This window comes from Bubalus kerabau, chromosome 5 (genome assembly GCF_029407905.1).
Source record: "Bubalus kerabau isolate K-KA32 ecotype Philippines breed swamp buffalo chromosome 5, PCC_UOA_SB_1v2, whole genome shotgun sequence".
NCBI lineage: Eukaryota > Metazoa > Chordata > Mammalia > Artiodactyla > Bovidae > Bubalus > Bubalus kerabau.
The window spans coordinates 22083505-22098225 of NC_073628.1; the positions used below are offsets into that span (position 1 = coordinate 22083505).

General features: G+C 52.9%; 1 protein-coding gene across 1 annotated transcript in view; it reads left to right on the forward strand.

Annotated features, from left to right (window-relative positions):
- Positions 1 to 14721, forward strand: part of KIRREL3 (kirre like nephrin family adhesion molecule 3) — a 155671-nt gene that overhangs the window by 100291 nt on the left and 40659 nt on the right. The window contains exon 7 of the mRNA XM_055583719.1: positions 13184 to 13341. Coding sequence (XP_055439694.1) covers positions 13184 to 13341 — 158 coding nt within the window. The remainder of the gene's footprint in view (positions 1 to 13183; positions 13342 to 14721) is intronic.

The window sequence follows — 14721 nt, forward strand, 5'->3', positions numbered from 1 at the left end:
GAGCCCAGAAATAAGCTCATACATATGCAATCAACTAACATTTGACAAGAGAGCCAAGAATATTCAATGTGGAAAGGACAGTCTCTTGAATAAATGGTGTTGGGATAACTGGATAATCACAGACAAAACAATGAAATTGGACGCCCATTTACACCACTCACACAAATGAACTTGAAATGAATTAAAGACTTAAACATAATATTTTCAGACCCTAAAACTCCTAGGAGAAAACATGGGGGGAAGCTCCTTGACAATGCTCTTGGCGGCAACTTTCTAGATGTGACACCAGAAGCATAAGCAGCAAAAACAAAAATAAATACGTGGGATCACTTGCAACTAAAAGGCTTCTGCACTGCAGAGGAAACCATCGACCAAACGAAGAGGCAATGGGAGAAAATGTTTGCAAGTCACATACCTGACCTGGGCCTTGTGGACACCCTGCCTCCACCCCAGGGAGCACCCAGCACATGGGGAGAGAAGGCAGCCAGCCTCCACCTCAGCACCCCCAGCTCGCAGTCCCAGCTGCCAAGGACCTCCTACACCCCGCACCATTCACGTGTCCCCTTGTTCAATCCCGCACGAAGAGCCCGTGGTAGCTCCACTTTACAGATGCAGAAACTGAAGCTCAGAAATTTACAAACTTGCTGAAGGTCACACAGTGAGGACGCTCCCAGGTCTGAGAGCAAAGACGGTGCCCACTCCTCACCCCCATACCACTTCCCTGGGGCTGGAGAGACAGGGGTTGGCAGCCCCAAACCCAGCCCACCAACCCAGCCCACCGACCGCAGCAAATGCAGCTGTAGAGGTGACTAGAGGCAAGTGGGGCGTCGTTCCCTGCCCTGGAGAATCTAACCCAGAGCACAGAGTAGAGCCAACATCTTCTTCTGGCCAAACCACCCAGCTCTCCTCCAAAAGGGCAGTATTATGATACAGAACACACCAGGCCCAAAACCAGCCCCAGTCCCACTCCCACAATAGTGATGAGCAGCCCTGCCCAGGCGCACCCCCTGCAGTGGGTGCTGTGAGGGCCAGCCTGAGTCTCCCTCTCAGGATGGAAGAACTCCTTTCCCCCAACTGCTAGGCTGTGGGGTGGCCAGCTCTCTGCTGAGCCCCCTCTGGGGATTACCTGCGGCCAAAGGGAGGAAGCCCTCCCCCAGTGACTGGCCCCCTAAGGGCAGAAGCCAGCCTGCCCTTCTGGGATGGGACAGCCGGAGGGCCCCCCCGCGCAGCATCATTGCTTCTTGTTGGGATCCACTGAGATCTCCAAGGTGCCGCCCCCATGGCCAGACGCCCTTCTGTCCAGTCCTGTCTCCCTCTTCCCCGTCGGAGCTGGTCCCGACAGGCCTCCCCACTAAGCATCCTCAGGTCTCTGTCTACTGTGCTGCCCCTCATCCACACTCTCCCCAGGGTGAGGATGAGCGTGACTTGATTTCCCTGCAGTTGCAGAGAGGGCTCAGCCTTCTCCCGTTCCACATGGCGGCACCCTGGCAGATCCTAAAGCAGGAATGTTCGCCTATAAAATGCACCCTCTCCGTATAAAATGCAAGGCAATGCTCACCAATTTCTGTGGAGAAATGTGGGCTCTCTCTGTGAAAAATGAGGAAGATAGGAGATTTCAAAAATATCTATAATGCTAAAGTTCGGATGAGCAGTGAAATGCTTTCTGTAATGAATTCAAAAAGAATTGCCCTTTTTCGAATTTAGAGGCTTGTGCTTTTTCAAAAACAGAGTAGAAAAAGACTTTGACTTTTTTCCTCTTAGGATGCTGGCAAATAGTGGATTTGATAAATTTGCATAAAGTTGAAAGGTACATTTAGTGGTTTTCTGGGATTCCCCGAAATGAATTTTGGTGGCAAGAAGCCCAGAGAAAGCATTGTGCTTTTTTGCCCACTTGGCATGCTGCCACTTGGCTTTACGGTTTCCCCATGACAAGGGACAGTGTGTTTTCTCTTTTTCTCTGCTCCCATTTATCTTGCTTCCCAAGTGGGTGTCTTGCCCATCACCAGGCTTCATCTCTTCTCGTCCTCTCGTCCTGCCCGTCTGGCCCTGTGTTCCAAACCAAACTGTCTTCATCACTTCTCTGTCTTCTCGTCTTCTCCACACTGCTTCAGCCAGCTACCATGGGAACAAACACACAGTTTTATAATGCAAAAATCAGTATTCCTAATCCCCCATTTAAAAGCCAATTATTGTGATTTCATGTGTTTATTTTTTAAGCTCCTTAATAAGGTGACCCTCTCCCCCGTGCCCCTCAATTTCCTGAAGCTACAAGTATTAGTCAGGAAGGTTCCACTGGCCTTACTTCCCTCCTTAGTGAAGCCACAGATTCTTTTTTTTTAATTAGTTTTTGTTGGAGTATAGTTGCTTTACAATGTTGTGTTAGTTTCTGCTGTGCAGCAAAGTGAATCAGCTCCACATACACATGCGTGCCAAGTCGCATCAGTCGTGTCCCCCTCTTTGGGACCCCATGGACTCCAGCCCGCCAGGCTCCTCTGTCCATGGGTTCTCCAGGCGAGAATGCTGGAGTGGGTTGCCATGCCAGGGGATCTTCCCAACCCAGGGATCAAACTCACGTCTCTTATGTCTCCTGCATTGGCAGATGGGTTCTTTACCACTGGCACCACCTGGGAAGCCTATATATACATATAGATGTATACACACACACACACACACACACACACACACACACACATATATACCCTCTTTTTTGGATTTTCTTCCCATTTAGGTCACCACAGAGCACTGAGTAGAGTTCCCTGTGCTGTAGGTTCTCTTTAATGGTCTGTTTCATACACAGCGTGTAGGTGTCAATCCCAATCTCCCAACCCATCCCACCTGCTCTTTCCCCACTTGGTGCCCACATATTTGTTCTCTGTCTGCCACAGAGCCTCTTGAGGACGTGGATTTGCTGGATGGGAGACTGTAGCAAAACCAACCATATCAGTTCTGCTTTCTATTTATGGGACCAACCCAGACCCGCTCAAGTCCCTCGGGCATTGTTGAACTGGCTCAGGACGGACTCCGTGATGCCGTGAAAGGGCTCTCTGTGAAAGGGCAGAGCACACAGAGACAGCATCCCACACGGGAGCAGCCAGGCTGCACTGAGGCTAGGAGAGCAAGGTGAGGGTAGCCAGGCCCTCAGCGGCCTGAGCCAGAGCCCTGGGTCCCCCACTCATAAACTGTGCGACTTGTCCCAGGTGGTCTGCCAGGCTATGCCTCGGCTTCCCCATCTGTAAAATAAGGATGCTACGAGGCCCACTGGCACGAGATCACTGTAAGATTTAAACCAATATATAATCAACCCCTCCACCACGCCAGACTTCCCCCCCAGACCCAGCTCTGTGGAGCAGGCAAAGCCCAAACTCAAGTTAAGGTCAACGCCAGCTGGGGAGCCTTGGGGAACGCTGCGAGGCAGATATGGGCCTGAGAAGGGAGTTCACGCCATCCTGGGGCCATCTGCACAGGAGCCAAGCTGGAAAGGGAAAAGTCCCTTTCTCCTCAGGACAAAACACCTCCCAGGTGGCCTGAGGTATGTCCCCCCGCACCTGTCCCCAGGGTCCCACGTGCCCCCCCACCTGCCCTCGACACACCATTACACGTCAGCCACCTGCTGTGAACACACACACAGGCACAGGCACATAGAACACACACAGACACACAGGTGCACTCACAAGCAGACACAGGCGCATGTGCACACACACAGGCACACACAAAGGCACACACACAAGCAGACACAGGCACATGTGCACACACACAGGCACAGGTGTACACACACAGGCACACATGCAGGCATACACACAAGCAGACACAGGCGCATGTGCACACACACAGGCGCACACACGCACACACACAGACACACACAGGCACACACACAAGCAGACACAGGCACATGTGCACACACACAGATACAGGTATACACACACAGGCACACATGCAGGCACACACACAAGCAGACAGAGGTGCGTGTGCACACACACAGGTGCACACACGCACACACACAGACACACACACAAGCAGACACAGGTGCGTGTACTCACACACAGGCGCACACACGCACATACACAGACACACACACAGGCGCGCACACAAGCAGACACAGGCGCATGTGCACACACACAGGTGCACACACGCACACACACAGACACACACAAGCAGACACAGGTGCGTGTACTCACACAGGCGCACACACAAGCAGACACAAGCACATGTGCACACACACAGGTGCACACACGCATACACACAGACACACACAGGCACACACACAAGCAGACACAGGCGCATGTGCACACACACAGACATACGCACACCCTCTGCTACATGGAGCTGCTGTCCGCGCCCTCCTGCTCTCTCACCCCATCCCCCTGCTTGGCACACATCCTGTGACTCACTTGTTTGCTCGGGGTTAACGAACATCCGTCTCCTCCACAGCAGCTCGTCGCTGATGAGACGGCTCAGTCCCTTTCAGGGTTTAATGGGAAGGAAACAAGAGTGCACACCCTGCCTAATTTGAGGGGGAGGCAAGTGGCTTTGCTTGACGTTGTCCCTGCAGCATCTGCATTCCTGCCCGTCCCAGCTTCTCACCTCTCCTCGTCCCCCCGTGCTGTCGTTGCTTTGCGGGGAGGTGCTGACCTCCGTCTTGGGAGCCGAGGCTGGGGTGCAGAACAAAGAGGCAGCAGAACAAGAGGTTGAAGCAGTGACCTCACGTCAGCTGCTGCTCTCTGTCCACGTGGAGTGGCTTACTGGGCAGACAGTGATCCTATGGGCAGCTAACAGGGGCTGAGTCCCTGTGCGGTACTGAGCTCTGGGACGAGGCACTCCTCTTCACGCGGGTCATCAGCACCCAGCCCTGTGAAACAGAGACTGTCATATCTATGCCATCCACGCTATCTTGCCCAAAGAATGAAGTACCTGCCCACCATCAGGCAGCCAGGAGCCGAGCGAGGCACCTGCCTCCCGTCTTTTCCCCGCTTATCAAGAGCTCCGGGGGAGAGGCACGCTTCACCTTTGCAGGTCACAGGGGTCACGATTCCCTGAGTTCAGCTAGTCCAGGCATCCCCAGGCTTGGGGCAGGGATAGAGCTAAAACACAGCCTCCAGGCCTCTCTCCCCTGGTCCCTCCGCCTCCAACCTCCCAGGAAATGTGTCTGGGCAATGGTGCCACCTCCATGGATGACATCCCTTAAAAAGACCCTATTTGCATCCTACCCAAATCTCCTTTAGGCAGACCTGACTGTAGTGGGGAGGATCCAAAGAGGAGGTAAAGACACCTGTACTGTGCGTGCACTTAGTCGCTCGATCCTGTCCAGATCTTTGCGACCCCATAGACTGTAGCCCGCCAGGCTCCTCTGTTCATGGGGATTCTCAGGCAAGAATACTGGAGTGGCTGCTATGCCGTCCTCCAGGGGATCTTCCAAACCCAGGGATCGAACCCAGGTATCCCACATTACAGGCAGATTCTTCATCATTTGAGCCACTTAGGGAAGCCAAAAGACACTGACATTTAGCAAATTACATCTATCTAATAAACCCACATACAGGATTGCCAGAGAAAATACAGGATGCCCGGTTATATTTGAACCTCAAATAAACATACTAAAAATTATTTGTGGCTTATCTGAAATTCTAATTTATCTGGGTGCCCTGTACTTTTATGTATTAAATCTGGCAATCCCACATGTCTCCTAGCTCCACTGCTTACTGGCTGTGTGATGCTGGGCAAGTGACTTGACCCCTCTGGGCCTCTGTTTCCTCATCTCTAAACTACACGTAAGTGCGTCGACCTTGTACAAGGCTTCCCAGGTGGTGCTAGCTTTAAAGAATTCGCTTGCCAATGCAGGAGACACTGAAGTCACGGGTTCGATCCTTGGGTCAGAAAGATCCCCTGGAGGAGGAAATGGCAACCCACTCCAGTATTCTTGCCTGGAAAATTCTAGGACAGAGCCTGGCGGGCTACAGTCCATGTGGGTTGCAAATAGTTAGACATGTCTGAGTGGCTGAACACATACACACACTTTGTATAGGGCTGTTGAAAGGATTAAATGATGACTTTTGGAGCACTGGAAGAGTTCTGGAAGCGTTGTAAGCTCTGTAGAAATATTAGCTATTATCTACATTATTGCTATTTGTCATTGTTGTTGTTCTACTGATATTACTATCAGTACATCCAAGGTTATAACCCAGGAGGTGGTATAAATGCAAAGATGCATTAAGACCCCTCCTCTTAGCTGTTGGGAACCTGAATCAGGTTCCACAGATCAACATCCCAGGAACTGCAGTGGGCGCCAGCTGGTACTAAGGGAGCATGGACATTTGCTTCCTGCTCAGTGGGGTCAGGCAAGGCACCAGGCAACCAAGATGTATTGAGGCTTGCTCTGAGCTACACTCTCCTGAGTATAGGCATAGAAAGAAGAATCCAGCAAGGACCATCCCTCAAAGAGCTCACAGCTGTGGGATGGCCAAGGGCACCAAGAGCCACATAAGCTCATGGAGGTAGCACATGGTCTTAGGGCTGGGGCTGAGCTTGAGAGAGGGCTTCCTGGAGGAGGTGATAGAAAATAATGACCAGGACTTCCCTGGTGGTCCAATGGTTAAGATTCTGTGCTTCCAATGCAGGGGGTGTGGGATCAATTCCTGGTTGGGAAACTAAGATCCCACATGTTGCACGGTGTGACCAAAAAAAAAATAAAAAGAATGACCAAAGCTAACCAGGCAAAGGTGGCCTTTGGGCTGGAGAGAGGACAGGATCCCAGCCAGTTACATCTCAGGATGAAGACACTGTCAGCAGAGGGAACTTCACCAAGCATGTAGTTGTAAAGGCCAGGGTATCCTTGCAGACAGGTGAACGGACCTGTCCAGAGAAAGCACGGGAGGAAGCTGAAGAGAGAAGGCCTAGCTGAAGAAAGCCTTGGTTGGGCTCTATGAGGAGGAACTGGGTTTTACCCTGGAGCAGCGGGAAGCAGTGGACACTGAGAAGCAGAGATGGAGCCAGTCACCGTCCATCAGGGAGGTAGAAAGGATTGGGGTGGAGCAGACAGATTCGCTGCTGAGGATCCAGTGCTGGGGTGACTTCAGGAGCCCAGAGCTCTGGGCAGTCTTTCAGGAACTCCCCAGACAGTAGGTTACTGCTGAGCGTATTGGTTAGTCTTTGCAAACGTAATGATTCTACGAGTCAGTGATATGGCCATGCCCAGTTGAGATGATCACACGGGGTCAGGCGGGCACACACATGCCCTTGCATCTTTCTAGTGTGATGGCCCCACTTTCGTGGGCACAGAGTCTGAGGGGAGGGGAGAGGAGGGAGGGCCAAGCAGGCAGGGTAGCAGATCACCCCAGCACACAGGGGCTGGCCTCGAGTGAACAGACAAGAAGAGTTACTGGCTGGAGGAGGGAGAAGAGGTGGGAGATGGTAGAGCTGAAGGATCGTCAGCAACAGAAGACGGAGGACAGGCTGCAGTGTGATCACACCCGATGGCCCAGGTTCCAGTTCCTTACTGGATCCCGATGCACGTTCACATCTTTGAAAGTTCGCAACTGGAAGGTTCATACGTAGGGGACGTACTGTATTGTGTATTTATCCATTTACTGTCTAACTCTTCCACTGGAATATAAACTCCACTTAGGCAGGAGTTTTGCATCCCTGCTGCTTCAAACAGGGCCAGGTACACAGTAGGTACTCAGTGTGGATTTTTCGAATGCCTGCTGGCCCTGAGAAGCTGACTGAAAAACCGGCGTATCTGTGTCTTTACAGTCTGTGGTTCTGCACTCTGGCCATCAGGTGGCGCGTCGATGTGCTCGAGGCCTCTGGATGGGGGGATCACACAGGGCCCAGAACCTGACAATGGGGCAGAATGGGAAAAGTGAGCAAAGCGAGATGTGAATGGCAGAAACCTTCCTCCTCTCCCTTAGCGGACGTCTCTCCAGCACACACCGGGAGCCAGGCCTGTGCTCCATCGAGCCCTCTGAAGTCAGGCTGGGGGATGGGAATGTGGGGTCTGAGTGCATTGAGATAAAGAGCCAGGACCCAGGCAGGAGGTTTGAGCAGAACTCCAGTTTTACGGGCAGGTCTGTGTGCCGCTCTGATGCTGGTAGAGTGTACATATCATAGGGTCAGACAAGCTTGGTTCTAAATTCCAGCCTTTACCTGCTGTGTTATTTAGCAAAGTCATTTGCTCTCTCTGAGCCCCCGTTTCCTAATCTATAAAGTGGAAGTCCGAATAGCAGCTGTTTAGAATGATGTGTGTGTGTGTTCAGTCGTGTCCGACTCTTTGTGACCCCATGTCCATGGGATTTCCCAGGCAAGAATACTGGAAGTGGGTTGTCATTCCCTTCTCCAGTTCCGAAGGATACTTGGTTTTATTTCGAGAATAAAACAAGAGAGCCCTTGGCCCGGTGTCATCTGCAGAAACAAAACTAAATATTGTTTTCAAAAACTGGACCTGATCCTCAATATTTATCTAGCCCTATCAAGCTACACCTTCATTCTTTGTAGCATAAAAGTAATCCTATAACAACCTGCAGGTATCTTGATTGCCTCACTTTCCAGATAAGAGGGCGAAGGTTGTCAAATTGTATAACTCTGTGCACACATCGCACCGCTTATGAAGCGGTGGCCTCGAGCCAGGTTCTGCTCAGCAAACGTGCGTGAAACCACCCTGGAGCAGCAGGTGCTCTGTCAGGTGACGAGGACCAGGATGAAGGAGGCTGCAGTCTAGCGAGAGACAAACACATCTGGATCATTTCCATAGAAGAGGTGGGATACTGAGAATGATATCCAGGATGCTATGGGATCATAGACAACAGTCACCTGGTCCAACCAGGAAATGCAGAAAGAGATGGACTGGGCCCTCCATGCATCATACTCATTCATGTCTGACTCTGCAACTCCATGGACTGTAGCCCACCAGGCTCCTCTGTCCATGGGATTCTCCAGGCAAGAATTCTGGAGTGGGTCTGCCATCCCCCCCGCCAGGGGATCTTCTCTATGGACTCAGTAACCCTTAGCTAAATTTGCAAGGGCTGAGTAAGACTGATCCAGGAAAAGAAGGAACTCCAGCATCTCAAGTTAAAGAACTGCTGTGCGAAGGAACTTGCTAGGTAACACATTCATGCGGGGGTCTACGCGCTGGTCAGAAAGTTCGTTTGAGATTTTCATACGATGTTATAGAAAAACCTGAATCAACACATTATCTTTAAATCCGGTGTTTAGTGAGCAGGACAGGCTTCCCAGGAGTCGCTAGTAGTAAAGAACCCGCCTGCCAATGCAGGAGATGCAAGAAATGTGGGTTCCATCCCTGGGTCAGGAAGATCCCCTGGAGGAAGGCATGAAAACCCACTCTAGTATTCTTGCCTGGAGAATCCCATGGAGAGAGGATCCCGGAGGGGTACAGTCCACGGGGTCGCAGAGTCGGACACGACTGAGCAACCGGTCATGCATGTGCCCTCTGGCCTCTCTGCTCGAGTCCCCCCTTGTCCTGGGCAGCACAGCTGGGAGAAGGTCCTCGGGGGCTCCCTCCCACACAGGGAGATGCAACCAGTACCACCCACAGGGCGGGTGGCCACAGAGGGGCAGAGGAAGGAGGAAGGCCCCCAGCCGCCTGCCAGAATCCTGGAAGACAGGTGAATAAATGGCAAAGAGCCAGCCCAGGACTGCGAAATTCATACGATGTGTCCATTTCGTAAGCAGCGCCCGGGAGCCAGCCCCCGTCCCAGGCACGGTGTGACCCCCGGGGCTGACTTCCAGCTCTGGGCACCAGCTTGGCCTGAGTTCCATCAGGTCCTCTCAGGCCTCAGTCACCCAACAGTTAATGAGTTTTTCCTGACTGACAACAAGCTCAACACCACAACAGTCAACTATTTTTATCTCCGGATTAATCACAAAAGGCTAACGCTTCCACCTTCCCTGTGATTAAAAATTAGGAGACCAAGCTCTACAGTGGCTCAGGATAATAACCAATCCTGGGAGGAGGGGCGGTGGATGAATAATGCATCTCCAGGCTCCAGGCTCCGGCTGCTCGAGACTTTCTCCCCGCCTGGCCCCCCAGCTCTGGGCCGGGTCTGAATGGGGAGGTAACGAGAGGTCCCCTCCCGTAGGGAGCCACAGCTGCGAAAAAGGACTGTTGATTTCTATTCAGCCCGCTGCCCCCAAGCCTCCCCCGCTCATCACCCACCACCCTCACCCACCCCAGCCCCATCCGCACCGCCTCCTACCCCATCTGGTGTGCACCGAGGCGAAGGCCGATCAATAATGCATGGTTACATGAATAACCGGCGTGATAACCACTTATTCGGGAAGATGTAATCAGGGCCCATTCTGAGGGTGTGTGTGTGTGCGTGTGTATGTGTGTGCAAGCGTGCCTATGCACTCACACCACACAGTCCCACTCCCCTCTCCCCTCCTCTAACCCGATATTATAAACACAGCATGAAGGAAGGGTCCAGCCTCGCTGTGCTTGCTTTTTAGAAAGGCCTCCTTGCTCTCCATGCCCTGATCACAGGCTGGTTCACTGAGCAAAGGCCCAGAGACAGCCTGTTCTCAAACCTGATCTCACAGCAGAACCCGCTGGGAGCATTTATTTTTGGTTTTGGTCGCACCACGTGGCTTGTGGGATCTTAGTTCCCTGACCAGGGATTGAACCAATGACCCTGTAATGGAAGCATGGAGCCCTAACCACTGGACCACCTGGGACGTCCCTTCTCTGGGAGCTTTAAAAAGCCCCGATGCTCTGGTCCACCTCCTGAGATGGGGATGCAGCTGCTCAGGGTGTAGCCTGGCGACAGGACATTAAAAACCTCTCTGGGAATATTGTAAACTGCAGTGAGAAAGAACCACTGTCTCGGGCCCAAGGCCAGTCAGTGCTGAGGAACGTTCGAGATCCCCTGGTGTACTTTCACATTAGATGGCTGAGGAAACTAAACCGGACAGGGGGCTGCCTCGCCACTTCAGCCTCTGATTTAGGGCAATTTCCACAATCCCGCCCCCTCAACTCAACCCTGGGAGGCCTCAGAGACTGGACGGCCAGGTGTCGATGCTGTTACCAAAGCTCCCGGTGGTCGTTTCCAGTTTCCCTGGCCCTCGGCGAGCTCAGTCTGAGTACCTCCATCCTGGGCGGCTCGAGGGGAGGCAACAGAGAGGGGAAGCAGGAGGCCAGCCCTGCTGGAAGGGTGGCCCGAAGCACAGAGATAAAATCCCCTCATACACACTGTCACACCCACCCCCCATTTACCGCAAGCCCTCATCCGCCTCCCTGTGGCTCTCTGGCCCCAGAGCACCACGGAGGCCTCCGGCACTAATGAGGGGGTAAGGGGAGGGTGGGGTGGGGGGCTGGCCTCATCGTCCAGCCCACACCCACCATCTGCTTGCACCCAGGCCCCCTGGGAGGCTGGGCAGGGTTGAATGAGGCCATCTTCCTCCCTGGGCCAGGATCACAGTAGAGGCCTGAGGCTGATGAAAGCAGCTTGGAAGCCCGAAGGGTTTTTTCCCTTCAGCAATAGAAACTTGAGGGTTGGCACCAGCCAGGCCATGGTTCTGAACCAGGCTTCCTGGAGGCCGGGAAGGGAGAGGCAGGGGCACTGGCTTAAGACATGCATCTCAGGATACTTACCTGCCCCAGAGCCTCCTGGAAAGAAGGGGAAAGTGTTAGTTGCTCAGTCACGTCTGACCCTTTGCAACCCCATGGACCATGCCCACCAGGCTGCTCTGTCCATGGGATTGTCCAAGCAAGAATACTGGAGTAGGTTGCCATTTCCTTGTCCAGGGGATCTTCCCGACCCAGGGATCGAACCCAGTTCTCCTGCATTGCGGGCAGATTCTTAACTGTCTGAGCCACCAGGAGTTTCTTTCTTTTTAAAGATTGATTTATTTATGGCTGTGCTGGGTCTTCGTTGCTAAGCACAGGCTTTCTCTAGTTGTGGCCTGCTGCCTAAGCCCAGAGGTGCAGAAGCTCACTTGGGGCCCGAGTGGGAGGATGGACTTCCTCTGGCGATTGGAAAAAGAAGGCCTTTTGCATGAAGACCTCAGCCCTCACCTGACGACCCCGTCATCCATTCACTGAGCAAACACACAGCTCAGCCCTCCTCAGCCCTCCAGAACTGACTGACCAGCCCCTCCCCAGGGAGAAGACCAGGGACCCATCAGGTGGTCTCCAGGGAGCACCCTGCCCCTTCTGGTTTGTCCAGGGAGGAGAGGCAAGGCACAGCAGGGGCCTGAGACCCTCAAGTGTCCACAAGCACGAACCTCAGAAGAGGCTCTGTGACCTTAGGCCAATCACTTAACTTCTCTGGGCCCCTTCTCCAAACAGTAGTCACCCATCACTATCAGTACCCACGCAGCGTCCTATGGTTGTCATGCGGGTCAGAGACATGACTGCACTTTAGCACAGGTTTATGGAGCTTGCTCCAGGCACCGGGCCCTGAGCTGGGCTCCGTGGGAAGCGACACTCTCCTCCTGGCAGCCCCCATCTCTCAGCGGGGACTGTACTGCCATGAAATAGAGAGGAAAGACCAAGCAGGAGAGATTCATTCCAGCTCTGGGAGGAGGGAGCTGGAGCCGCTCTGGGAGAATCAGGTCCAAAGGTGATGCCCAGGGTTGCACAGCTCTCTGAAATGCTGTCTCAGCCTCGAAAGTTTGCCTGTCACCTGTCCCCTGCGAGGGAAGCGGCCAGCCTGGTGCTCCAAGTGTCAGGGGACCTGCTTCCAGCCCTGGCCCCCTCCACTCAATCGCTGTGTGACCTTGAGCAAGTCACTTAATCCCGCTGAGCCTCGGTTTCCGGATCTGGGTAATTGGGATAATGATGTTTACCTCGCAAGACTGCGGTGAGGATTAAATCAGATGACAGATGTGACAGGGCTTTGTTTTCAAAGAGAGAAGTTAGAAAGAAGGATAGGATCCAGGCAGCAGTGGCACGCTCTCCGATCTGCAAATCGCAGCTAATGACGCCTGCCCTGTCCCCTCGCAGGCTGCCGCGCAGAATGAGATGATGACATGAGCGTCCTCTGCAAATAAACACGCGACGCCTGTGTCGGGATTACTGCTGTTGTCGCTGTTACTGTTATAGTACAAGAGGATTATACATTTTATTAAAGGATGATAATTACTGTTTGTCAGCGGCTCCAAAAATCCACTCAGCCTTGCCCGAGAGGAGGGGTGCCCTCAGCCTGACCTCTCCCCTCTCTCTCTGCCCCCACAGTGCCACCCGACGACCCGGTGATCCTCGGGGGGCCTGTGATCAGCCTGCGGGCTGGGGACCCCCTCAACCTCACCTGCCATGCAGACAATGCCAAGCCTGCTGCCTCCATCATCTGGCTGAGGAAGGGAGAGGTGATCAACGGGGCCACCTACTCCAAGGTGAGGCGGGGTTGGGGGGATGTGGAGGAGGGGAGGAAGCGGGGCTGGGGGCAGGGCACAGCTCGCCCCATCTCTTTGCAGCTCTTGGCTCTGCCTGGATGACTTTGTGTCGCCTTTGGCTCCTAGCTCTTTGTCTCTCTGTGTCTTTCTTTTTCTCTCTCTCTCTCACTTTTTCTCTCGAGTGCTCTGGCTCTATTTATCCGATCTTTTCTGTCTCTCCTCCTCTTTCTCTCTTTCCTGGGGGAATTGCTGGGCGTGGTGACAACCCTAAGAATGGAGTATGGTCAGAGGAAGCAACTCAGGGGCAGAAGTGGACAGAGCCGAGGGTTGCCAGATAAAATACAGGACGTCCAGTTAAAAGTGAATCTCAGGTTTGTTGTTGAGTTGCTCGGTCGTGTCCGACTCTTTGCAACCCCATGGACTGCAGCACACCAGGCTTCCCTGTCCTTCACTATCTCCCTGAGTTTGCTCAAACTCGTGTCCATTAAGTCGATGATGCCACCAAACCATCTCATCCTGTCGCCCCCTTCTCCTTCTGCCCTCAATCTTTCCCAGGCTCAGGGTCTTTTCCAACGAGTCGTTTCTTTGCATCAGGTGGCCAAAGTATTGGAGCTTCAGCATCAGTCCTTCTAATGAATATTCAGGGTTGATTTCCTTTAGGATTGACTGGTTTGATCTCCTTGCAGTCCAAGGGAATCTCAAGAGTCTTTTCCAGCACCACAGTTCAAAAGCATCAATTCTAAACAACAAATAACTTTTCAGTGTAAGTATGTTCCGAATATTGCATGGGCCATACTTATACTAAAGATTATTCATTGTTTAACCAAAATTCAAATTTAACTGATGTCTGTATTCTCATTTGCTCAATCTGCCCACCTTCCCAGTGCTACCAGCTGAAGCTGTTTAGGTGTTTCCTGTCCGAGGTACCTGGCTCAGGGGGCAAGGAGGGCTGCATGCAGCCCATAACCCCTTACCAGCCCTGCACCTGCTGTACCTACCTGCTGGGGTGCTTTTCTCTAGTTCACACAAGGTGCTGTGAGCTGAAGGGCTTCCCAGGTGGAGCTCATGGCAAAGAACGTGCCTGCCAAAGCAGGAGACGTAAGAAACACGGGTTGGATCCTTGAGTCAGGAAGATCCCCTGGAGGAGGGCACGGCAACCCACTCTAGTATTCTTGTCTGAAGAATCCCATGGACAGAGGACCCTGGTGGGCTACAGTCCATAGGATCGCACAGAGTCGGACATGACTAAGGGGACTTAGCACACACGCAACCTAAACTGCCTCCATAAAGGCCCCATGTCCAAATATGCTCCAGTGAGGTTAGGGCTTCACCCTGTGAAATCTAGGGGGACTATACATATATACATATACACTGCAGACG